The 25,385-nt window shown below is 46.7% G+C and overlaps 1 protein-coding gene across 3 annotated transcripts in view; it reads left to right on the top strand.

Moving 5' to 3' along the window:
* MAPT (microtubule associated protein tau) overlaps positions 1–25,385 on the top strand; it is a 1,132,093-nt gene that overhangs the window by 572,503 nt on the left and 534,205 nt on the right. For all 3 annotated transcript variants that reach the window (XM_078645042.1, XM_078645040.1, XM_078645041.1), the window contains one exon: positions 12,837–12,969. In XM_078645042.1, the coding sequence (XP_078501168.1) occupies positions 12,837–12,969 (133 nt within the window). The remainder of the gene's footprint in view (positions 1–12,836; positions 12,970–25,385) is intronic.

Genomic DNA, 25,385 nt, shown 5'->3' with positions numbered 1-25,385 from the left:
TCGATAAGGAAGAATAGCACATCATCCCCGTAAAGCACGATTTGGTCAGATACTCCCCCTGAATATTAGAAGCCTTGAACCTGGCCATCTATCCTGACCCATTTCGCCAGCGCCTCCATCACCAGCGCGAATCAGTATGGGGACAGCGGGCAGCCTTGGCGAGTGCTCCGCCCAACAGGGAAAGTATGTGATACCGAGCTTGTCCTAAGAACCTAGGGTGACCAACTGGCATTGGTGCAAATTCAGGACGGTGAGTGTAAAAATTCAGGACAAAGGGTAAAAATTCAGGACACAAATTCAGGACAGGAGGTCAAAATTCAGGACAAAACTTCAGGACAATTGGATACGTTTTACAGACACATCAGAGGTCGCGCAATAGTATATAAGTAAGCCCAGCCATATCCAAACATATTCAACTATTTGCAAACCTATCCATCATGTATCCTTCCATCTATCATTTCACTCATCCATCCCTTCATCCATCCTTTCACTCATCCAACCATTATCCATCCATCCATCCATCCTTTCACCCTATCCATCTGTACCCTCATCCATCCACTCTTCTACCCATCCATCCATTCACTCATCCATCCAGCCATTTACCCTTTCACCCATCCAGCCATCCTTTCCCTTACTCATCCATCCACCCAGTCACTCATTCTTCCACCCATCCACCCTTTCAGTCATCCATCCATCCATCCTCCCTTTCTCTCTCCATCGCCTCTTTCACTTAGCCATCCTTCCTTCCATCCATCCACCCACCTACTCATCCGCTCATGAATCCATCCATTGACCCTATCACTCATCCATCCTTTCTCGCATCCATTTATCCTTTCACTCCTTCACTCATCTTTTCATCATGTTGTCCATCTAACTTCCCTTTCACTCACTCATCCATCCTTACATCCACCCTTTCATTCATCTGTCCATCCATTCACCCTTGAACTTATCAATTCATCAATTTATCCATCATTTCATTCATCCATCCACCCACCGACTCACTCACTCCTCCACCTTTTCACTCATTCATCCTTTCACTCATCCACCCACCCTTTTACCCATCCAGCTGCCCTTCCACCCATACATCCAGCTATTTACCTTTTCTCTCTTCCATCCTTCCACTCACTCATCAATCCATCCATCCTCTCCCATTATCCATCTATTCAATCTTTCATTCATCCATTCACCCTTTCACTACTTCATCCAGCCATCCCTTCACTTACTCACTCGCCGACCCATCAAGAACTTCACCCTCGCTGCAGAAGCCATCCCAGGACTCGGACAGAAGCCACCCAGGGCAGAGACAGGATTCATCACATGGGGGGACGGGAGCCATCACCGGCGGGTGCAGGAGCCACCACATGGGGGGTGGGGGGGAACAGCATCCACCAGGGTGGGCACAGGGGCAGGCATGCAGTATTCTAGTTTCATCCTGGTCTCTTCCAGGGTGGGTTAGGGCTCCTCACCCCCTCCTGGACAAGACAATGAGAAGACAGGTTGCGTTTCAAAAATGTTAAGTTTGGCCCCCTCAACCCCCCCCCCCCCCACGCTGATGTACAGTACTGAAAAGAGATACTCCGAGAGAACTGATTTAACTGATTGTCCTCCATACTTTCTTAATCAGTGTGGGTGCGATTGTGCCATTTCTCTCTTTTATTACATTATAGACTGCATGTTTGAAGAATCGAGGTTTGTTTACAATTTAGTGACTAATTAAGCTCTGTGAAGAGAACCATGTGCTACCTGGGGCCGGTTGTAGGATGTTTGGGGCCCTGGGCAGAAAGAGAATGTCTCACACAAATTGCAGAGACATGACGCACTCAGGGCTGTTTGCATCTGAATAGATGCCCCTGCTCCTGAAGCTGCAGCCCCTCCCCCCCTCAGTCACCATCAAGCACCTCTTAACAGCTCATCAAGGGCTGAAGGTGTGAGGGTTGCCATCCCGCTGTGCCTCTCCAGTGCTGATGGGTGTCTGAGCTTTCACACAGCATCGGAGTCTTACACCCGACGTCAACAGCATTAGAGTGAAGAAGGGAGGTGGGGGCATGAAGGGAGGTGTGGGCCAGCTCTGTGCCCGGTTAAAATTACGGACAAATGACGTCCGTTAAAGAATCCTTCACGGACAACGGACAGACGACCGAAATTACGGACTGTCCGTGAAATTTACGGACGGTTGGTCACCCTATAAGAACCGACGCTGTGAGATCTGTATGTAGCAGTTGCACATAGTAGAGGAATCTGGGACCGATATTTAAACGTCGTAGGAGCGCAAACAGGTATGTCCAGCTCAATGAATTGAAAGCTTTGTTTATGTCTGCCAGCATTAGGGCAGCCGGGGTATCAAAACCGTCCACTGCTGCTATGGCATTGTGAACTCGGAAAATATTGTGCCACTTGGCTCGGCCTGCCATGACGCTGGCCTAGTCCAGGTGTATCTATTGTGTGATATATGGTAGGTTCTCTTCCAGGGGATCCTCACCAATAGTCATAAGCACTGAATATTCCCGCCCATGTGCGGGGACCCTGGAAATATAAAAATTATACATGGAAATCGCATATATACAACTCTACATATATGTATATACAAATATATTTTTTTCCCATAACAATGCAGCTCCCAATAGAAGGCTAAACAATGTAATTACACACATAAAGACTGTATTTGCAAGTATATAAAAACACAAGAGGGCAAGTAGCACTTGAACTCTGTTTTTTAATGAGCCAATTACTCATAAATAGTAAAACTGCAAATAAAGTAGACATTGTTAGCCTACAGGCTGCATTGCAAACAAATAGCATAGAAAATGAATGCATTTTCAACAAAAACTGGCACCGTGCCTTTAAGGCAGCCATGACCCCTAACTTCCCATCATGCCTCAGGGGCGACAGTTAGGTCAATTGTTCTTTCTGGTTTCTTCAGTCAGGACCCTGGATTTTCAGCTCTTGCTTTTTTTGACTTTCTGTCAAAAATATCTTATTGGAATTCAGTTTTTCCACTTTCACTCGACGTCTTTTGGTCTTAGAATGCAAGTACTACCTTTTTTGTGTGAAAGGTTTATTTTTGTCAAAAATGCCTTATTTATTCGACCCTTGCCCTTCCTGTGGCAAGGAGAAGACCAGAACTGATACACACCCTGTATGTATCCTCTGCCTCCCTGAGTCTCACTCTTCGGACAACTGCCACCATTGTAAGTTGTCAAGGAGGACCATCAAGGAGAGGGAGAGGATACATATTTATGGCCTCTCTGAAAGAGGTAGGTCTCCTGTGAGGCAGCAGAAGAAGAGAACTCGGTCGACGTCGAGAGGAAAAGTCCCGACCTGTTCTCCATCGGCGTCGGGATCGACGTCGAAGCTGCAGACGACGATGAAATCAACGTCAAAGAACTTGGTGATGCCGGCGCACCATCACTCGACTACGAAGTTATCGCCGACGAAGGTAACAGTTCCTCTGTTGACGTCAACCAGGCGATGTTCAACGTCGAGAGACAGGTCTTCATTGGCGCTGGGTGGGCGTTCGACTTCAAGACAGATCACTTCGTTTGTCGCACCGGCAATCGACGTCGAGGCACAGCGCTCCGTCGTTGCATCAGCGATCGACATCAAGACACAGTGCTCCATCGTTGCCTCATCAACGGCGTTCAACGTCAAAGCACGCTGCTCAGTCGTCGTCTCATTGACGCTCGACGTCGAGGCACATGTCTCCACCGAGCTCAGTCCAAAGATCTTCGGCGTCGAGACACAGGACGCCTCCTTTGGCGTAGAAGCAGACGTCAGTCCAAGGCTCTTCGACGTCGGTTCACCATACATCGACATTGGGACAGAAAACGCCTCCGAAATCGGCGTTGATGTTGAGTTCTCGGTCACCGGCAGCCCAACTCCGGTCAATGTCGAGACAGCAATCTCCTGAGAGGGAGCAGAGAATGTCGAGACATGATAATGCATCTGCATCAGAGAGATGTTTGACGTCCAAAGGACGTTCTGCTGCATGTTCAAGCCCACCTTCTAAGAAAAGAAGGTCATCGTCAAGACATATGTCTCCGTCAAGACAACAGAAACGCCTCACCTCCAGTGAGCCTATCTTTGTCACCTTCAGGCTCTCCCAGTTCGCACCGAGGGTCAACGTCCAGATCTCGGAAGGTGGTGATCTCGACGTCTAGCAGTCCAGTGTAAGGGCGTCACCGAAATTCCCCAACAAGGTCATCGCATGAAGAGGTGAACCCATTTCCTCCGGCACAGTCACCTGAGGGGAGAGAGAGGCACAAATCGCCTTTTATCCATTTGTCACCAAGATGGTACAGGCCTTTGCATCACTGAGCTACTGACAAGGACACGGCAGAGCAGCCTTACTCGAGCCCTCAACACAGATCTCCGTTGGCTCGTTTAATTCAAGCAGCGGATAAAGATCGATCTTCTTCAAGAGCCAGAGCTCGCAGCCGCACCCCTGTGCATTCACACAGAAGGAGGTCTAGACCAAGAAGCTGGAGGAGGGCACACAGATATCCTATTCTGTCCTCTTCTTCCACTCGCACATCGCATAGAGACTATTCGCCGACTTTGACTGACAGTCAGCCGTCGAGGGTCTCTCCGGTGGACGACATCTACACGTTTCAGGACATTCTTGGTAGAGGGGCGGTTAAGCAGGGTATCCCTATGCCAGCTCGTCAAAGCAAGTCCTCTGTGATTTTTGAAACCCTACACCACAAGGCGGCAGCTAAGCCTCTGCTTCCCTTGGTACCAGGCATCATAGAGCCTGTGATGGACATCTTCCTCACACCAGAGAGTGTTAAGACCGCTCGAGCGAGAATCCTAAAAAAGTACCGTCCGCTAGAGGACGACCCGCTCTTCCTCAGAGCTGACCCTCCCCGGATTTGGTCATAATTGCTGCGGCAAAGAAGACCCATGCGGTTGCATCCTCCTCCACTGTCTCACCAGACAAGGAGAGGAAGACGCAGGATTCCTGGGGAAGGAAGGTTTGTGGCACTTTGGCCTCCAGGTTGAAAGTCTCCAACACAGCGGCGCTCCTGGATCGTTACGATAGATCTCTATGGGACTCCCTACAGCGATTCACTGAGAAGCTGCCTCAGGAAGATCGCAAGGATTTTGAAGAAATCCTAACAGTGGGCAGTCAGGTGTCTAACCAGGTCATCAGTGCTGCGGGGGACTGAGCTATCCTTTCGGCACATGCTTATGCTCATGGGGTATGAGCAAGGAGACATCCTGGCTTCTACTTACAGCGCTCAAGCAAGAAGCGCAGTCACGTATCCTCAATCTTTCGCTTTCTGGTTCCTCTTTGTTCGGATCTCACACGGATGAAGAAATGACACGCATGAAAACTGAACTGGACACGCTAAAGGCTGTAGGCCTTGAAAAGAAAAAATAATTCCATAAAAGATTCCACCCTTACAATCAGCGATCCTCCCAACAGAGGGTTCAAACCCCTCATTGGCAGTAGAATCAAGATCAGCAGGGACAACAAAGATCGCAGTATAGAGGCAGACGTTCCTCAAGAGGTGGAGGAAACCAGCGTCAAGGCAACAATTCCTCCAAGACGCAGTCTAAGCAATGAGTGCTCACTTCCCCGTCGCCATTCACCACTCCAGTGGGGGGGAGTATCGCAAATCATCTCGAAGAGTGGCGAGCTATCACAAGGGATAGGTGGGTGCTAGCTACGCTGCAGAATGGTTACTCTCTACGTTTTCAACACTGCCCTCCCTCAATCCCTCCTGTTCCACCATCGTGTCACCAGTTAAAACTCCTGCAGAAAGAGGTTGTCATCCTTCTGAGAAATGATTCAGAAAAGGGGGTGGTGAAAGTCAGCCATCGAGAGGGTACCAGTATCTCAAAGAGGGAAAGGAGTTTACTCGCGATACTTCTTGGTAAAGGAAAAGGGCCAAAAAGCAGAGTACAGACCCATTCTCGACTTGCGGACACTAAACCTACACACCAAGAAGAAAAAGTTTTGCATGTTGGCTCTTCATCAAATATATCCACATCTCAGGCAGGGGGATTGGATGTGTTTGTTGGATCTGCAAGATGCATACTTTCACATCCCGATCAATCAGCATCACAGATTTCCTTCAGAGGAGAGACAGTGTTTCTTCATACAGAAAGGCCAGCTGGTTCTGCACAACAAAAAGCTACCTGTGCGTCGGAGTGCCTCCCTGCTAGGGTCGATGGCATCCTGCATCTTCCTGGTTTCCAATGCCAGACTACGAATGCGTCCTCTTCAGCAGGATCTGGAGAACAAGTGGGACCAGCAGACAGCTCGCTGGGACTAAAAAATAAGTCTGTCAAACGCACCACGAGCATCCATACCTTGGTGGATGAAAAAACAAAATATGCATGTCTGAATTCCTTTCCATCAATTTCCGCCTGCTCAGACACTGATCATGGACGCCTCACTGCAGGGTTGGGGGGCCCACATTGGACCTCTCCAGACTCAAGGACTGTGGTCTCCAAAAGAGCGATCCTACTACATCAACATGTTGGAACTGAGAGCAGTTCACCTATCCCTCAAAGCTTTCCTACCCACGATTCAGGCAACCTCAGTATTAGTATAGATGGACAACACCACCACCATGTACTACCTGAACAAACAGGGAAGAACGTGCTCACACACATTTTCCCTGGAGGCTCAAACACTCTGGCATTGGCTCCTGGCTTGGAATCTGTCAGTCACAGCAGTCCATCTGCCGGGAGAAAAGAACGTGAGAGCAGATGCTCTCAGCCGTCATTTCGAAGACCGGGAAGACTGGGTTCTCAATCACGAGGTCGTCGAAGACATCTTCCAGTCATGGGTTCGTCCCACTATCGACCTCTTTGCGGACGACGAAAATACCAAATGCAGAGACTTCGCTTCACGGTTCTACCGACCAGGATCAAAAGGGAATGCCGTTTTGATAGACTGGTCAGGGGCATTTGTGTATGCCTTTCCACCCCTTCCGCTGATCCCGAAGGTGGTGACCAAGCTGGCCCATTCGTCCACGAGGATGATATTGATTGCCCCGGACTGGCCAAGACAATGGTGGTACCTGGACCTTCTGCACCTATCAGAGTGCCCTCACAGAAAGCTGCCGTGCAGAACGGACCTGCTGTCCAAGATGAACGGGAGGATTCATCACCCCAACTTTCCCTCACTGAACTTGGCAGCATGGCTCCTGAAGTCCTCCAGTATGGCCACTTAGGATTACCGCAGGACTGCATGTCCATCTTGAAAGAAGCAAGAAGACCGTCCACGAGGCATTCCTATGCATGCAAGTGGAAACGGTTTTACATGTGGTGTATGCAAACAATTGTAATCCTATCAAAGGTCAGGAAGAGGTCATCCTACCTTCCATACTTTATCTGGCAAAAGCAGGGTTGAAGTTTTCTTCCATTAAGGTGCATTTAGCAGCTATAACTGCATATAGACGCTCACCTTCTCAACCTTCTTTCTTCCAGTTACAGGCTGGTAAGGATTTTCTGCAGGGTTTAAAGAAGGTCTACCCTCCGGTCCGGCCTCCTTCACCACCCTGGGAGCAAAACCTGGTGCTATCAAAATTGATGGGTCCGCCTTTCGAACCCATACACAGAGCAACCTTACAACATCTTTCTTGGAAGGCTGCTTTTTTGGTAGCGATCACGTCAGCTCGCAGAGTGAGCGAAATACAAGCTCTCTGCTCTTAAGAGCCTTATACAGTCTTCAATCTTAACAGGGTTATGGTGAGGACACACCCCTCTTTTCTTCCCAAGGTGGTGTCAGATTTTCATGTGAACCAGACCATCTCTCTACCCACCTTTTTTCCCAATCCCTCCACTCCAGCTGAGAGGGCTTTACATTCTCTGGACCTGAAAAGGGTTTTAAAATTCTATCTGGATCGGTCCAGGTCTATAAGAAAATCTGATCAACTATTTGTTAACTCTGGGTCAATCAGAACTGGGTTTGCAGCTTCAAAACGTTCCATCTCCCGATGGATAGTTTCATGTATCAAGCTTGCTTATCACTTGGTGCAGAAACCCCTTGGGTTTTAACCCATAGCGCACTCTACCAGAGGAAAAGCAGCTACTACGGCTTTTCTTCATAATGTGCCCATGTCTGAAATCTGTAAGGCGGCAATTTGGAGGTCCGTCCATACATTTACCAGGCACTACTGTCTGGAGTCAGACACCAGAGCAGACACCCAAGTAGACCAGGCCTCCTTGCGGAATTTGTTCAACAGCTGATTTTGGCTGTTACATTTTGTTGGGTCATGTTAGTCTCATTTAACTGTATGGTGGTTGATGGTTGCTATTCTATTCAGTGCTTATGACTGTTGATGAGGATCCCCTGGAAGAGAAGGATACGTTACTTACCTGTAACCCTAGTTCTTTTCCAGGGGTATCCTCATCAAAGTCATAAGCAACCCACCCGCCTCCCCTGGTAAATGAGATGCTGTCTAAAGTGTTAAAGGATATCTTTGTGCCCTGACTTTCAGGGTTATGCTAAGAAAAACTGACCTAACTGTCGCCCCTGAGGCATGATGGGAAGCTAGGGGTCATGGCTACCTTAAAGGCACGGTTTCTATGCTATTGGTTTGCAATGCAGCCTGTAGGCTAACAATGTCTCCTTTATTTGCAGTTTTACTTTTTATGAGTAATTGGCTCATTAAAAAACAGAGTTCAAGTGCTGCTTCCTCTCTTGTGTTTTTATATACTTGCAAATACAGTCTTTATGTGTGTAATTACATTGTTTAGCCTTCTATTGAGAGCTGCATTGTTATGAGAAAAAATGATATATGTGTATACATATATGTAGAGCTGTATATATGCCATTTCCATATATCATTTTTATATTTCCGAGGTCTCCACACATGGGCGGGAATATTCAGTGCTTATGACTTTGATGAGGATACCCCTGGAAGAGAACTGGGATTACAGGTAAGTAACTTTTCCATATGGTTAGCGAAGGCCTTAGCTAGCAGTTTTGCCTCTAGGTTCAGGAGAGAGATTGGGCAGTAGGTTTCGTGATGCTCAGGGGGTCTGCCAGGCTTAAGGAACACCACCACCTCAGCATGTCTCCAGTCTGTTGAGAGGTGTCCTGTTTCAAGAGCGGTGTTAAGCACTGTGAGGTAGTAGGCCCCCAGCTGGGGTTGAAATATTTTGAAAAATTCACAGGTAAATCCATTGGGCCCGGGGGTTTTGCGCAGGTCCGTCAAAGCGGCACTCAGCTCATCTACCGTTAGTGGAGCGTCCAACTCTGTTCTTGCTGCATAGGGGAGCGCATTTGAAGGTAGGTCATCCAGGAAGCTCTGTATTGTCTCTTCCGGCAGGATTTCACATGGGGCATGCAAATTGAAGTAGTGCTCTGATAAGCTCATCGCAATTTGAGACAGGTCAGATAATATCATGCCATCTTGGCTTCTGATTCCAGGGAGGGCGTTGGGGTGCAATGTTCACTGGCAAATTCGATGCCGCAAGGTGCTTGATTTATCACCCCACTGGTATATTCTGCTGCGAGATGCCAGCTACGCCGCTTTGGCCTCGTCAAATAGTTCCCCAGTGTATATTTGCTGTTTGCATATTAGTTTACGACATGTCTGGGTCCCATTTTCCCCCTGGCTCCGCCGTTCCAGGTCCAGAAGTTGAGCTTCAAGCTGGATCAATTTACTTCTCTGTTGCTTACATTGTGCCGTGCAAAAGGAGATATCTAATCCTTGTAGGGTCAGCTTCATGGCCTACCATAGTATCGCTGAGTCTACTGTCCCCACTTTGTATGTAAGATAGTCTAGGATGCGTGTGTGTTCTATATTGCTGGTCGAAATAGGGGGCTGTCAGGGCCTATCTGGAGCCCCAGTTCCACTGGGGAATGATCGGGCAGGCCTTTTGAGATCCCGCAATAATCTGCAGATTTTAACAAAATAACTTATTTTGTTTCTAGCTCACTCAGATCAAATGTTACCAAAAATGCTGCAACACATGCTGCTGTGCAGTGAAAGTCCTTTCCAAAGGTTGGCTAGGCATCTTTCAGTTACTTACAGCTGTATATGGATGTGGAACTGGTATTAATGAAGTGAAACCTTTGCCCAGACAATTCTCACATGTAAAAATGACAAAATAATGAAGTGATTAGTGTTTTCTAGCCACATAATTTAGTGAACATTGCAGAATAATTTAGACCTCGCCTGTTGCATAATTCCAGTGGCCCTGTATGTACCCTAGAGAGATTATTACATAGAACCCTTTACAAAATCCTCTAACTTTGCAGTCAAAAAAAGAAAAGTAAACATCTTCACTTTAAAAGATTGCCTGAATTTTAAATTGTCTTGGAACACTCAGCAAATGTAACTAGATTAAAGCAAAATATAAAGAAATGTTCGTTAATTCACTGTCTGAGCTCCTCACCTCGATACTATCCCAGCTGCCTCGGTCATTTTGGTGGAGGGTTTAGGCGACAAAGATTTTTAGGGGGGTAGCCTGAAAATTAATATACCCCAACTTTGAACCAAAGCTCTGATGGCATCAAGCAAGCAAGGCATTGAGCCTGAATCTCCCTCGAAAGGTTTTCTTGTCTCTTCCATCCAAGAATGATCTATTCATCCTTTAACCCTTCCATCCACTCGATGATATCCACCTTTTCACCCCTATATTTTCTCATTAATTTATTTTTTCAACAATCATTCAATCCTTTACGATTCCATCCATCAATTGACCATTCCATTCATACATCCGTATAGACATCCATCATTTAGCCTTGTAAAAAAGTAAATGTAAATGTCATGGTACTTATAGAGCGCACTGTCACCAGTCTGTCACCTTGCGGTGTCGCCTATTCGGCTTCCTGGCGCTGATACTCATACCGCTGTGGAACCCCTCCTGCCTTTCCCTGTGAAGTGTCCACTCCTGGGCACCCCCAGGGTGAAGCCAGGCATCCTTAGCACTGTTGGGGCCGGTGTGGAGGCTAAGCAAGCTATTGCCCAGAGTTGCAGCGTGGGGCCCGTGATTAGAATAGGCACCGAGGCGAGAATTAACAGGTCCGAGGAAATTGAGCCCGAGACCCCGCCGAGGCGGGAATTGAACCCTGGTCCCTGGCTAGAACTCTGCATCAGGGTCTGCCGCTCTAACCATTGAGCCACACTCCTCCACTTGCGTCCATCTATTTATCCATCCACCTACCCAATCATCACTTGACTTATCCATCCATCAATAAAGCTTTTCATTCATCAATTGATCCCTAGCCCATCCATTCATACATCCATCCATCATCCATCCTCTTCAATTTCCATTTACTCTGCCGTCCATCCTTTCAGATTCTATTTATTATGCCATCCATCCTCTCACATTACCAATTACTCTGCTATCCTTTCACCTACCGATCCTCTCAGATTTCCATTTTCCCACTATCCTTTCACCCACCCATCCACCCCTTCAGATTTCTATTTACTCTGCTATCATCCATCCATTCTCATTTACTCTGCCATCCTTTTAATTCACTTACCCATCTAGCCATCCACCCAGCCTGAGATTTCAATTTATTTTACCATCCTTTCACCCGTCCACCCTCTCAGAATTTGAATGACTCTGCCATCCTTTCATCCCTTGATCCAGCGATCTATCCATCCAACCATCCCTCTCAGATTTCGATGTACTCTACTATCTTTTCATCCACCAATCCTTTCACCCACTCATCTACTCATCCTTTCACCCACTCATCCATTCATCCATCATTTCACCCATCCATACTTTCACACTCATGCTTTCACCCTCTCAGTTATCTAACCTTTCATACACCCATCTTTTCACCCACCCATCATTTTTTTTGCCAAACTCACATGTTCACTGACCCATCCATCCTTTTACCCACCCATTCTTCCAGTCTTTCATCCACCCATCCTTTCACCCACTCATCTATCTATCCTTTCATTCACCCACCCCTTCACCCTCTCACCCCCATTCTTCCCTCACTCATCCATCAACCTTTTCACTCACTCAGTCATCCATCCTCCTTTCTCTGTCAGCCTTTCTTTCTTCCTCTTAGCGATAATCATAAGCGTTTATCTGCGAACTTGCAGATAAAAGACGCCCATAAGGACCCCACCCCTACTGTATCTGGTAAAGCGGGGGGGGGGGGGGGGGGGGGGGGGGGGGGGGTTCATAACGCCCCTGTTCTCTACCTCCAGATGGAGGCAGGAACATTGAAAAATTGAGGGGAAAGATGCCGGGCGGGGAAGGGGGGCGGGTTTGTGATATTACACACACTCTTCAGATACAACCATGGACACGTTATCTTTATCTTTACTGTCACTTTGATGCTTCTAGTTATAAGGCTGTCCTTCGTTTCACGAATGTTAAAAGGTCTTGTTACTAGTCAGCATCTACGTAATGGAAGCTGATGTGATTATAAAAAGTATGCATAAAAGCGAACAGATTAAGCCATACGAAGGGATGCTGAAGTGCAGTACAAGCTTGGAAATCTTTGGCTGTAACAACATCTATAAGAAGCTGTTTCTGGTCCCGTTACTCGATGTGCAAGAATCCTCTAATTAATAATAGGAATGAGCATAACGAATAATGGTTCAATAGTAAACTTAAAGGACAGCTTTCCTACTGTAGCTTTATTTTTATTCATAACTCTTATATGTTTGTAATTTCAGACACTCCAAAAAACAGATGGTATTGTTTGTAACGATGCATACATAGGCTCGAATTCTCATTTCGAGACCTGCCGATTGTGAGTCAGTTTCATGGTTAAGTTGTATGATATATCTGTTAAAATGATGTAGTGGCGTTTGTCATATTCATATTTTGTGGAGGAGTGGATATGAGTATGGAATTATACTCTTATTATGAGCATGAAGGAACTCTTTCCCTTTTGTTTAAAGGTTGTGGATCTACAGAGTGGCCAGAATGATGCACATAAGAAGGTTTCGCCGTCAATGACTCAAAAGAGTCCTGCAAATGCTACCAGAATACCTGCAAAAACACCAACCAACACAAAGACGCCTCCTAATAACGGTAAACAAGAGCTGAATGACGGAAGACTGATTTGTGGTTGAAGAAGAATGATTACAAGATGTAGATAAAGATCAGAAGGCAGAGTGTGAATAAGGTGGTTTAAATTCATAGGATGAATACTGCTAGATGAGACTAATGTAATTCTGCGTCTTTACTAATATAAGAAGACAATCATGCAAGAGCCTGACAATGCAGCAAAATGGTAGGCAAACTTTGGGGTACTTTGATACATTTGGTTATCGCTGAAAAAGGTAGAGAAACATACTTTTAAATGTATTAAATGAAAGAAACTATATTTGACTCCAAATAATACGCTTTTCCTATGTTACTGATAACTTACATTTTAAATTGTACTGTCAACTTACTTATTTGCCCCTTTGTCTAACAAATGAGTAGCCCTGCTATTTCACGTTGCCAGAGCAGTATTACTAGCACTTTAAAACCATATAAGCCAAAGACGGGTTGTCTCTAACCGATACCAGGGACTGCTTACAAGGGGCTACTCAGCCTCATTCTTTGCGACTTTGAGCAGGTTGTCATAGATGTACGCTTCTTACATTACTCCTATGGTTTCTTGTCTTTTTCAATTGCCTGTTGTCATCCAAGTGCCTTACTGCTGATGTCATAGTGCCTTATAGCCCAGAATATATGAACTGCTCCTATTGTAGTGGTCCCTTTCATCTTCTGGATAACAGAATTCTTGTATTACATGTTTGCTGGCCAAGCATTAAGTAGACAAACATTGTATATGTGCTTCTGTAGCACCTGGAAGTATAGAAGGTTTCTTGGTTTGAAATAGTAGGGGAAAATAATCCACAGTTTTCTGGTAATATTCATGCGAAGAAAAAAGAGGCTATGTGATAATCTCACAAAGAGAAGAGAATGGCCGCATGTTTTATATTGTATCTACTTAACAAGGTCTTCAATAACAATTACAAGTACTGCAAATATGTGTGTGAACAGGGTGTCAGATAACTTATCAGATTTATGTTTTTATTTTTGCAGAGATAAAAGTCTGTGATCATAAAAATTATTGTAAAGGCATCATTTTTTATTTTATATCTTTGCATATTAGGAATCGTGCTCATATCAAAAAGAAAAAAAAGGAAGAAATATATAAAACACATTTCTGCTCAACCACTCTTTATTTTCCCACTTTTAAAAGACCTTTGGCAGTCATTCCTCCACAAAGCAAAATCTTCTGTGATGCTTCCCAATCCCAGCACACAGTGGTTTAACAACTGGCAATTAAGTCCATTTCCCACTCCCTGACGGAAAGAACTCTGAATACATGACTCATTTCTTCATTTGCTTTCCTACTTATTATACCATACTTTTTGTAATTTCTGGTATTTTTTCTCAGTTACACTATGAGCCACAGACAGTCTTTTTAAGGCTGGTGTGGATTTCTTTCTATTATTCCCTTGATGTCTATACTGGTTGAGACCATGTGTTTCTAACAGGCATATGGCCAAAGAGGAGCAATGCGAGAATATTATTTGTTTGTCCCACTGTTTTTTTTCTTCTTGTTTGTAAACAACAAAAATAAGGAAGAACTTTTAACAGCCTTTACGTAGCTGGGGGATAAAATCCTTTAAGTATACTGAGGGGCCCATTAGTATGTCGGGCAGATCGCCACCGCCCGCATGGCGGTGGCGATCCGCCTAACATTTCCTCCCGCCCGCATTCAAATTCCCCCGCCATTACTATGGCGGGGTGGACCCCGGCCGACGGAAAGACCGTCTGCCGGTTTTCTGCCCGGTCTATGAGTCGCCATCCATTTAAGATGCATGCGGGTTTGCCCGTTGCCGCCAAGGAAAGGCATGCGAACCACAAAATTGGAGGCCCGTAGTGGTCCCCCAGGGATTCTGGGGCATGGGGTGTGCACATGGGAGGTACCTATGGTACCCCCCTGCATTTCAATGTACAACGTGGCAGGCACCGAGCGGTGCCGGTCACGTGTGCATCGAAATGCATGACTTACATTTTTGCCATCGCGGCGCAATGTTAAAAATGCGGGAGGCGCCCGCCAGTGTGGCGGGCGCATCCTAATTGTAGTTGCGGGACCGCTGCAAGCATTGCGGCGTTCCAATTTCCCTGGGGTAATGACCCTCTTAGTGTCCACATCAGATTTGATGACCAGTGCAGTTGAAAAGGCAGTGGTGGAACTGTACCTCCATCTGAGTGCTCTTGTCCTTTGCTCTGGTACTTCACAGTCTCAGAGGCTACCACCCATTTTACATTGAGATAATAACTCAACATCGAGAGAAGCCTATTAGGTCTATATTCTACACTCAACGAAGACCATGACAGCAAAATAGTCCATATTATTAATATAAATAGCTCATCACCTGAAGTGAGTAATCTGTTTCCCTATGCGTTAGGTTCTTTTAGTTTTGGGACCTGTTAAATCAAAGATCTCAAAAAAAGCATTTAGTAAAAGTTACATTGGTGCTGTGTATTCACACATATATGCACACCTGTTCCTCTTTTTAGTTTGTATTTTTTTAGTTGGCTACAATTTGCTCCTCTGACTATTCCTCTTCCCTTCCTTAATTCGTATGTGAAATGGGACCATAGGTCTGACTGTTAATTGATATCTCAGGCACTAAAACATCCAAAAACATACAAAACTGGAAATAAGGGAACATGAATCAGCTTATTAGCTACACCATGCCATTTCTCCAGCAATGTATCTTTTATAGATTCATAACACACACTATGTACGTGGGTGGATATAAAAGGAAAGTAGATGAAGCACGAGTGGAGCACTACCCTGTTGGAACAAGAACCATCACTCACCAGAAGGTGACATGCTTCATCATTGAGTTCTCTCCACACACACTGGCACTGCAAGGCAAAAAAAGGCTAAAGGAAGAAAAGGACAACTGTTTAAAAGTGTCATTTTCCGAATTTCAATTTAAAATCCAACATCACCATAACTTTGGATTTAAAATTGTGATTACAGAGACACCAAACTTGAAGGGTTTATCTCTCCCTAATTAGAAATTACACTTTTAAGACTTCTAAAATGTAATGAGGTGATTCCAATGTTATCCTGTTGAAGAGATTGGCCTTGCAGTAGTAAAAACGAATCAGAGAGTAAAACTTAAAAGTATATGTCCTGCCTATTAATTACAGGGCCAACCCTAGAGGTGACGTATGTATTAAAAAGGAAAGTTTGAGCCTGGCAAAACATATATTTTGCCAGCTCGAAATGGCAGTTTAACACTGAACACACAGGCTCTACAATGGCAGGCCTCAGCCATGATTTAGGGCTACATAAGTGGGTGGCACAATCAGTACTGCAGCCCCACTAGTAGCATTTAATTTACAGGCCCTGGGGACATGTAGTGCACTATGCTAGGAACTTATCAGTAAATTAAATTTGCCGTTTGGATAAAAGCCAGTATTACCATGTTTTGAGGAGTGAGCACATGCACTTTAGCTCTGGTTAGCAATGGTAAAGTGCTCGGAGTCATAAAGCCAACAAACACGAATTCAGCAAAAAAGTAGAGGGTAAAGCCAAAGGTTTGGGCATGACCCTGCAAAAAGGGCCATTTCCAAAATGCTCTATTAAGTGAGGCTAGGTAGCCTAATTTTAGTATCATGAGTACAGCATTTTCTCGCTATGGTCTTTTGTTGCTTTTATGCTTTTTGTCTGGGTAAACCCTTCTCCTAAGCTCGCTTCTTTCCTCATTTTATTGGTCTTTCTTTTCCTATGTTAGTGTCTCACTTGCAGTTTTAATGTTCCAACTCACTCGGTTTGACCACGAGTATCTGATAGAGACTACTAGCCGCAGATTCCTTAACGTAGAATTATCCCCAGGCGTGAGACTGGATCCGGAATTTTTTTTGCCAGAGCATCCCTGTGCACCGGGGGGACGGCATCACGCGACTCCGCCGCCCAGGAATAGTCCGTGTACGCAAGGTCACATAAGTCCCACCCCGGCGCGCCTAGGTCAGTTTTTTCCTATTCCGTGAGTTCGCGGTTCGTGCTCCGGGCCTGTTTAGGCCTTTCCCTTCGCTATTGCTTGTGTTTGTGGGAACAGTGTGCGGATGTTTTGGATGCCTGATGTCGGCGACGGACCCTCACCTCATTTGCATGTGGTGCTTCGGGGAAGATCACGGCTCCACTGATTGCGAGGCGTGCCAACAGTTGAAGCCGAAGTCGCGGCGGGAGCGCAGGATGAAACTTCTCTCGGCTCGCCTGTCCAGATTGGCTTCGTCACCTCGATAAGCTTCTGCGGAAGGTTTTCGAAACAGCAGTCGTCGTCCTCATTCCTCTCCTATGCCGCAAGAGCGTCGCTCCCCTGTCGGTAAGTGTCGCAGTTTGTCCCCGAGGGCTGGTTCCCAGCCTATTGGGGGCGTGGGCTCTCTGCGGGTGATGCGGCCCCGCGTATTGTCCCCTATCCACTGTTTCCCGTGAGGGGGCCTCGAGAGCCCAGATGGAGACATATGCAGCTGCTTTGCAGGCCTCGCTGGTTCCTCCTCCTTCCTCTCCTAGGACGTCGGTGGATCCCTTGCATTGTGCGGGGCCCTCTGCGCTGGCTCCGGTGCCGACTGGCTCGGCTCCAGGCTTGGAGTATGTGGTGCCGTTGGGGTGGGGCCCTTCGGGGGTACCTCCTTCGGACCACGACGCCTCTGCTTCGCCGCAAACTCCTGCGGGAGTTCCTGTGGTGTCGCGGGGGTCGCCATGGCTGGGGTCGCATCCCCGAGCCCCTCTCGGCCCTATGGACAGGCGGTGATCCTGTCCGATGCCGAGGTGACACCGCTATGGCGCCAGCGGCTGCGGGCCCTGGAGGTGCCACAGGGGTTGGCGGATCCCCCTCGTCCCATTATGGGTCGAGGTTGGCAGGGGACCACTCGTCCCTCCCCGGACCCCTCTCATCCCTCCACGCAGGCAGCGGCCTCGTCGGAGGTTGAGTCGTAGATCGAGTCGACCTTGGCGGTGCCACAGGGGTCGGAGGGCCCATCTCGCCCCCTCATGGGTTGAGGCTGGCGGGGGATTCCTTGTCATTCCCCGGCTCCCTCTCGTCCCTCCACGCAGGCGGCTGCCTCGTCGGAGGTTGAGTCCGCACCGTTCCGGCACTATCTCCTAGCCACCTCAGCTCCAGCCCAGCTCCGGTCTCCTGCGCCGAATGGTGTGGAGGAGCCTGTCCGGCATTTCCTTTGGCACCGGACGGCGCTGACGTCCTGCCTCAGGTTGCAGACTTTACGGCACCGGACAGGTATCGGCTCGTGGACTCGTAGACGGAGGCAATGGCATGAGGTGACCCCTGAAGTTTTTCAGGAAAAGTTTGTTGAGCCCTCCTTTAGTCATACGGAGGGAGTTGAAACGGCGTTGGCCAAATATGATCAAGCTATTCGCACAGCGGTGGATATTATTGCCCCTATGAAAGTGTTCAATCCACGTCCTGCACACAAACAGGAAGTGTGGTTTTCGGAACATTTACGCTCCTTAAAACAGGTCACCAGAAAGTTGGAAAAGGTCTGGAGAACATCACATAGAGAGGATGACAGGAACCACTACTGGTCAGCTCTCACTCTCTATCACAAGGCCATCCGGATCGCACGCAAGAATCACATTGCGTCCCTTCTTTCTGCCGCAGGCAATGCTCCCAGGGCACTGTACCAAATTTTATAATCTTTTGTGAAACCAGTGGCCTGTGAGAGTGCGGAACTTTCCTCACAACAGCTATGCGATGCAGGAGGTGGACAGGTCTCCTACTTCTTGGACCAGGGATCACCGAGACAAATCTCCGGAGCATAGACCAGCTCATGCTCATCATAAAAGAAGAAGAACCTCATATTGGTCTTCTTCCTTGACTCACTCTTCGAAAAGGGACTACTCTCCTATCCTTACGGATAGCCCTCCCTCAAGAGTGTCAACTATTGACCACGTCAACACCTTCCACAATGTCCTTGCTAGAGGGGCGCAGAAGCTGAATATAGATATGTTGGCGCCTCAAACTTCTACATCAGTCATTCTTTTGACTCTCCGTCAGCAGTCTGTTGCTAGACCATTTCTCCCACTGGTCCCTGGTCTCCTTCAACCAGTAATGGACATTTTACTCACCCCATCCTCGATTAAAGCAGCTCCGGCTAGTATCCAGAAAAAAATACAAATCTGCTGAATTGATTCCTTTATTTCTGAAATCAGATCCTCCACCGAATTTGGTTATCATCGAAGCAGCAAAGAAAACACATGCTGTCGCTTCTTCTTCCTCAGTTACTCCAGACAAGGAGAGTAGAGCTCATAATTCTTGGGGGAGAAAAGGATGCGGCTCTGCAGCATCTTCTTTGAAGGTGTTTAGCTCTGCAGCCTTGCTGGGCCGTTATGACAGATCCTTATGGGATTCCTTGGAGCACTTTAAAGAGAAGCTGCCAAAAGGTGGATCACCAAGATTTCGCAGAGATTCTACAGGAAGGAAAGTGATCAGCACAGCAGCGAATGGGGCTTCTCTGGCTGCATATTCGTATGCGCACGGAATATGCGCATGGAGGTCTTCCTGGCTGCGCCTAACAGCTTTGAAACCGGAAGCTCATCTGCGTATATCAAATCTTCCGTTCTCTGGCAACTCCCTTTTTGGATGCACACCGACGAGGAGATGGCCAGAATGAAGGCAGAGCTAGATACACTGAAGGTCGCAGGCCTAGAGAAGAAAAAGGAGTTTAGGCATCGCTACAGGCCTTATAACCGCAGGAACTACCATCAGAGGGTTCAAACCCCTCAATGGTCGCAGAAGCAGCAATCCAAATTACAATACCAAGGCCATCGTTCCTCTAGAAGCAGAGGAGATCAGCAGCGATCCTCTTCCACAGCCAAAACTCCAAGCAAGCAACGAGTTTCCGCTTCCTCTAGCACCGTTGCTCACTCCAGTGGGAGGAAGTATCTCAAATTGCATAAAAGAGTGGCGCAACATAACCAAAGATCAGTGGGTGCTAAATATACTGCTCAATGGGTACGCGCTAGGTTTCTGCGCACCTCCTAGAGACATTCCTCCCGTAAGATCACGTCCTCACCACCTGGATTTGCTGCGTCAGGAAGTGTTGATCCTTCTAAAGAAACTAGCCATAGAAGAGGTCTCCCCTGCTCAACTGGGAAAAGGAGTCTACTCCAGATATTTCCTTGCACCGGAAAAAGACCAAGCGCACAAGTTCAGATCTATCCTGGATCTCCGATCTCTGAACAAGGTCATCTGAGAGGAGAAGTTTGGTATGTTGGCGCTCCATCAAATATATCCACATCTACAGAAAGGGGATTGGATATGTTTGCTAGATCTCCAAGATGCGTACTTTCACATTCCAATTGCTCCAAGGCATCGCAAGTTCCTGCGATTCATGGTAAGCGCAAAGCCTTACCAGTTCAGGGTCTTGCCGTTTGGTCTCAAATCTGCGCCACGGGTATTCACGAAATGCATGGCAGTGGTGGCTGCAGCATTACATCGCCAAGGCCTGTTTGTGTATCCATACCTGGACAACTGGCTGTTGGGTTTATCTCTTCACATGGTGCAGAACCACTATCGCACCTGCCGAGATCTACTTCACCGCTTGGGCCTTCATGTGAACAGGGGAGAAATCAGTTCATCAGCCCACTCAAAGGCTCCACTACATGGGCGCCACCCTGGACTCCGGCTTAGGAAAAGTGTTTCCTTCAGAGGAGAGACTGTTATCGATGAGAAACAAATGCATTATCATCCTTCAAGCACATCAATCATCAGTGAGGCAATTGGCATCTCTATTGGGGTTGATGGCCTCTTGCATATTTCTCATACCCAACTCCAGATTGACAATGAGACCGTCACAGCAGGATCTGGAGGACAAATGGGACCAATCCACAGGTCATTGGGAAGACCGAATTCTCATCTCTCAATCAGCGGAGAGGTCCATTGTCTGATGGCTTAACCGAAGAATCTCCTAGTGGGAGTCCCATTCCATCAGTCTCCCAAAACAATCCCTGATCACGGATGCATCTCTTCAGGGATGGGGAGCGCACCTGGGTCAACTGCAGACTCATAGCAGATGGTTGAGCAAGGAGCAAACCTATCATATAAACATGTTAGAGCTGCAGGCGGTTCATTTAGCCCTCAAGGCATTCCATCCATCGATTCAGTCTGAGTAGATAATGACACAAACAGACAATACAACCACCATGTATTACTTAAACAAACAAGGTGGAACACTCTCTCGCCCGCTGTCACTGGAATCTCAAGCGATCTGGCACTGGCTTCTGGCCAGGAATCGCTTGATCACAGTGGTGCATCTGCCAGGAGAACAGAACGTGCAGGCAGACGGTCTCAGTCGGCACTTCGAAGAACAAGAAGTCTGGGTGCTCAACGACAAGGTGGTGGCAGACATCTTTTATCAATGGGGTCGTCCATCCATCGACCTCTTTGCAGACAATCTAAACAGAAAATGCCACGCCTTCGTGTCCAGATTTTACCAACCAGGAACGAGAGGGAATGCTCTTTTGATATACTGGTCCAGGATGTTTGCATATGACTTTCTGCCCATTCCTCTCATCCCGAAGGTGGTGACCAAGCTCATACGATCCAAGATGAAGATGATCCTGATAGCACCGGACTGGCCTCGCCAATGGTGGTATCTGGACCTATTGGAACTCTCAATCTGTCTGCACAGAAAGCTCCTGTGCAGGCCGGATCTTATGAAAAAATTGGGCGGGAAGATTCTGCACCCCAGCCTTCCCTCACTGAGCTTGGCAGCAAGGCTCCTGAGATCCTGCAGTACGGACACTTGAATCTCCCTCAGGACTGTATGGACATTTTGAGGGAGTCAAAGAGGCCATCCACAAGGAGTTCTTACTCTTTTAAATGGAAAAGATGTTACTTGTGGTGTATTCGTAATGGTTGGAGTCCGACTAGTGGGCAAGAGGAGGTAATCTTGCTGTATCTGCTTTATTTAGCCAAATCTGGTTTAAAGTACACATCTATAAAAGTTAATTTGGTGGACATTACAGCCTATAGAAAGTCACCTAACCAACCTTCTTTTTTTCAACTTCAGGTGGTCAAGGATTTCCTTCAGGGGTCCCCCTGTCCGACCTCCTTCTACTCCTTGGGAGTTGAATCTAGTTTTGTCCAAATTGATGGGTCCTCCTTTTGAACACATTCATAAGGCTATGTTACAGCACCTAACATGGAAAGTGGTTTATCTGGTGGCTTTTACATCAGCACGCAGAGTGAGTGAAATCCAGGCACTCTGCTCTAAGGAACCGTATACTGTTTTCCATCACAATAGGGTGGTTTTGAGGACTCACCCTTCTTTCCTACCAAATGTGGAGTATGACTTCCATGTCAACCAGATGATTTCTCTCCCCTCTTGTTTCCCAAACCTGCTACGCCAGCAGAAAGGTCTCTTCTCTCACTAGACCTCAGGAGGGTTCTCAAATTCTATTTGGAGGAAACAAAATCCATTAGAAAGTCTGACCAATTGTTTATAAACTATGGCGCCAAAAGGGCAGGTTTTCCAGCCTCCAAACGATCCATTTTGAGGTGGATAGTGTCCTGCATTAAATTGGCTTATCAATTGGCGAACAAGCCTCTATTGGTTTCCCCTAAAGCTCACTCCACTAGGGGAAAAGAGGCTACAATAGCTTTCTTACACAATGTAGCGATGGCCGAGATTTGCAAGGCTGCAACTTGGAAGTCGGTGCACACATTTACTAGGCATTACTGTCTTTATTCTGACTCCAGAGCAGATACCCAAATAGGCCGAGCTTCCTTGAGGAATCTGTTCCAATGCTAGCTTGATTAGAGTCATTGATGTTTTTAACAATGTACACTTTATTTTATGCTTGTCACTTTCCCGCAAGAAGAGGGGCTGGGCTTGCTACTCGATTCATGTGCTTATGACTATTGATGAGGATATCATCTCTTTGTGCCTTGGCCATCGGATCTCCGCAAAGAACAACTGACCTAACTGCCACCCCATAGGCATGATGGGAAGCTAAGGGTCATGGCTGCCTTAAAGGCACGGTGCCAGTTCTATTCTATGTGTTTATGTGGGTTAGCTTTTCAGCTTTCTACACTAATGGTTCTGCAATGCAGCCTATGGGTTGGCAATGTTTTTCATTCCACTTTGCAGGATTATGATTTCTATTGTGCATTAAAGCAGTTATCGAATGTGTTTTCTTTCTCCCTGCTTTATTGGAATTGTATATATGTGCAGAGGAAATTCTTACAACATTGCTCAGCTTTTATTGTATGGAAGGCTGCATTGTGTTTATTGTCTTTTTCCAGCCTCCAAACGATCCATTTTGAGGTGGATAGTGTCCTGCATTAAATTGGCTTATCAATTGGCGAACAAGCCTCTATTGGTTTCCCCTAAAGCTCACTCCACTAGGGGAAAAAAGGCTACAATAGCTTTCTTACACAATGTACTGATGGCCGAGATTTGCAAGGCTGCAACTTGGAAGTCGGTGCACACATTTACTAGGCCTTACTGTCTTTATTCTGACTCCAGAGCAGATATCCAAGTAGGCCAAGCCTCCTTGAGCAATCTGTTCCAATGCTAGCTTGATTGGAGTCATTGATGTTTTTAACAATGTACACTTTATTTTATGCTTGTCACTTTCCTGCAAGAAGAGGGGCTGGGCTTGCTACTCGATTCATGTGCTTATGACTATTGATGAGGATATCATCTCTTTGTGCCTTGGCCATCGGATCTCCGCAAAGAACAACTGACCTAACTGCCACCCCATAGGCATGATGGGAAGCTAGGGGTCATGGCTGCCTTAAAGGCACGGTGCCAGTTCTATTCTATGTGTTTCTGTGGGTTAGCTTTTCAGCGTTCTACACTAATGTTTCTGCAATGCAGCCTATGGGTTGGCAATGTTTTTCATTCCACTTTGCAGGATTATGATTTCTATTGTGCATTAAAGCAGTTATCGAATGTGTTTTCTTTCTCCCTGCTTTATTGGAATTGTATATATGTGCAGAGGAAATTCTTACAACATTGCTCAGCTTTTATTCTATGGAAGGCTGCATTGTGTTTATTATGTTGTCTTTTTCTTGAGGAGCACTCTCTGGCCGGTTTGCGATGTTAAGACACAAGCGCCGCTAATTGAGACACTAAACTCCCCCTAACATTGCTGACGCATTTCAGGCTGATTGCTATTCTTCTTAGGCATTTAAAACAAAATGGCCTGCAAAAACCGCCAGTATCCTCCCTCATTTTATTGGATAATACCATTTGGACAATTGCACTCAGGTGAGTAAATCTGCATAGCTTTATGGGACTGGTAGTGCGTAGATTATAATCCCCCAGTGGGTTGCTGCCAAAATGTCAATTTTAACCCCTTGGCCGTGGCGGTAATTCCGCTGGGGGGGAGGGAAGGTTGCGCGTCACCGCCATGCTTGTGACGGAACCACTCAGTCACGAGCCATGGGCTGTGCTGGTAGTGCGTAAATTATAATCCCCCAGTGGGTTGCTGCCAAAATGTAAATTTTAAAACTCCACTTTCCCCTGGGAGAGTCAAGTGTCTCGTTCTGCCGCTTGCCTGTAATCAGCACCGTCCTGCTCAGGCTTCACACTGCTCGAGTTAGCAACCGCCGACCCACAAGGATATCGTGGTGGTGCTCACTCGTGGCCCAGGCCGGGCCACTGGATCCAAACATCAAGGTTACCTTTTTCTTGAGGAGCACTCTCTGCCCGGTTTGCGCTGTTAAGACACACGCTCAGCTGATTGAGACACCAAACTTGCCCTCACAGTGCTGACGTGTTTCGGGCTGACAGCCCTTCTTCTTAAGCATTTAAAACAAAATGGCTTGCAAAAAGCACCAGTATCTTCCCTCATTTTATTGGATAATACCATTTGGACAATTCCACTCAGGTGAGTCAATTCGCATAGGTTATGGGACTGGTAGTTCGTAGATTATAATCCCCAGTGGGTTGCTGCCAAAATGTCAATCACAAAACTCCACTTCCCCCCGGGAGAGTCAAGTGTCTCGTTCTGTTGCTTGCCTGCCATCGGCTCCTTCCTGCTCAGGCTTCACGCTGACTGCCCTTCTTCTGATGACAGGATACTCTGTATGAGAATTACGTTAAGATTTGTGGGAGATGTAGTCCGATTTAAACCCACAGATGGATGCTCCTTGAATAAATGCTCAATCCAAGGCTCTGAATTGTCGTTGTCAAAGAATCTGTCTAGGCTATGCGATATCTGCGAGTTTTAAGATGGAGCATATGTATGGTGCAGTTTCAAGACACATTCTGGCTTATGTCAGGTTCAAGCACAATAAAATGTGCTACTTACTGCTCACTACTCTGATTCAAGCATATGAATCTATGAAAGGTCCAATACTGGAGTAAGAAAACAAGTTACTTACCTGTAACTGTAGTTCTCCAGTATTGGAAACTTTCATATATTCACATGTGACCCCCCCTCCTCCCCTAAG

This window comes from Lissotriton helveticus, chromosome 5_1, assembly GCF_964261635.1.
Source record: "Lissotriton helveticus chromosome 5_1, aLisHel1.1, whole genome shotgun sequence".
Taxonomy (NCBI): Eukaryota; Metazoa; Chordata; class Amphibia; order Caudata; family Salamandridae; genus Lissotriton; species Lissotriton helveticus.
The sequence above is the reverse complement of the archived record's forward strand: the minus strand, read 5'-3'. Positions and strand labels throughout refer to the sequence as shown.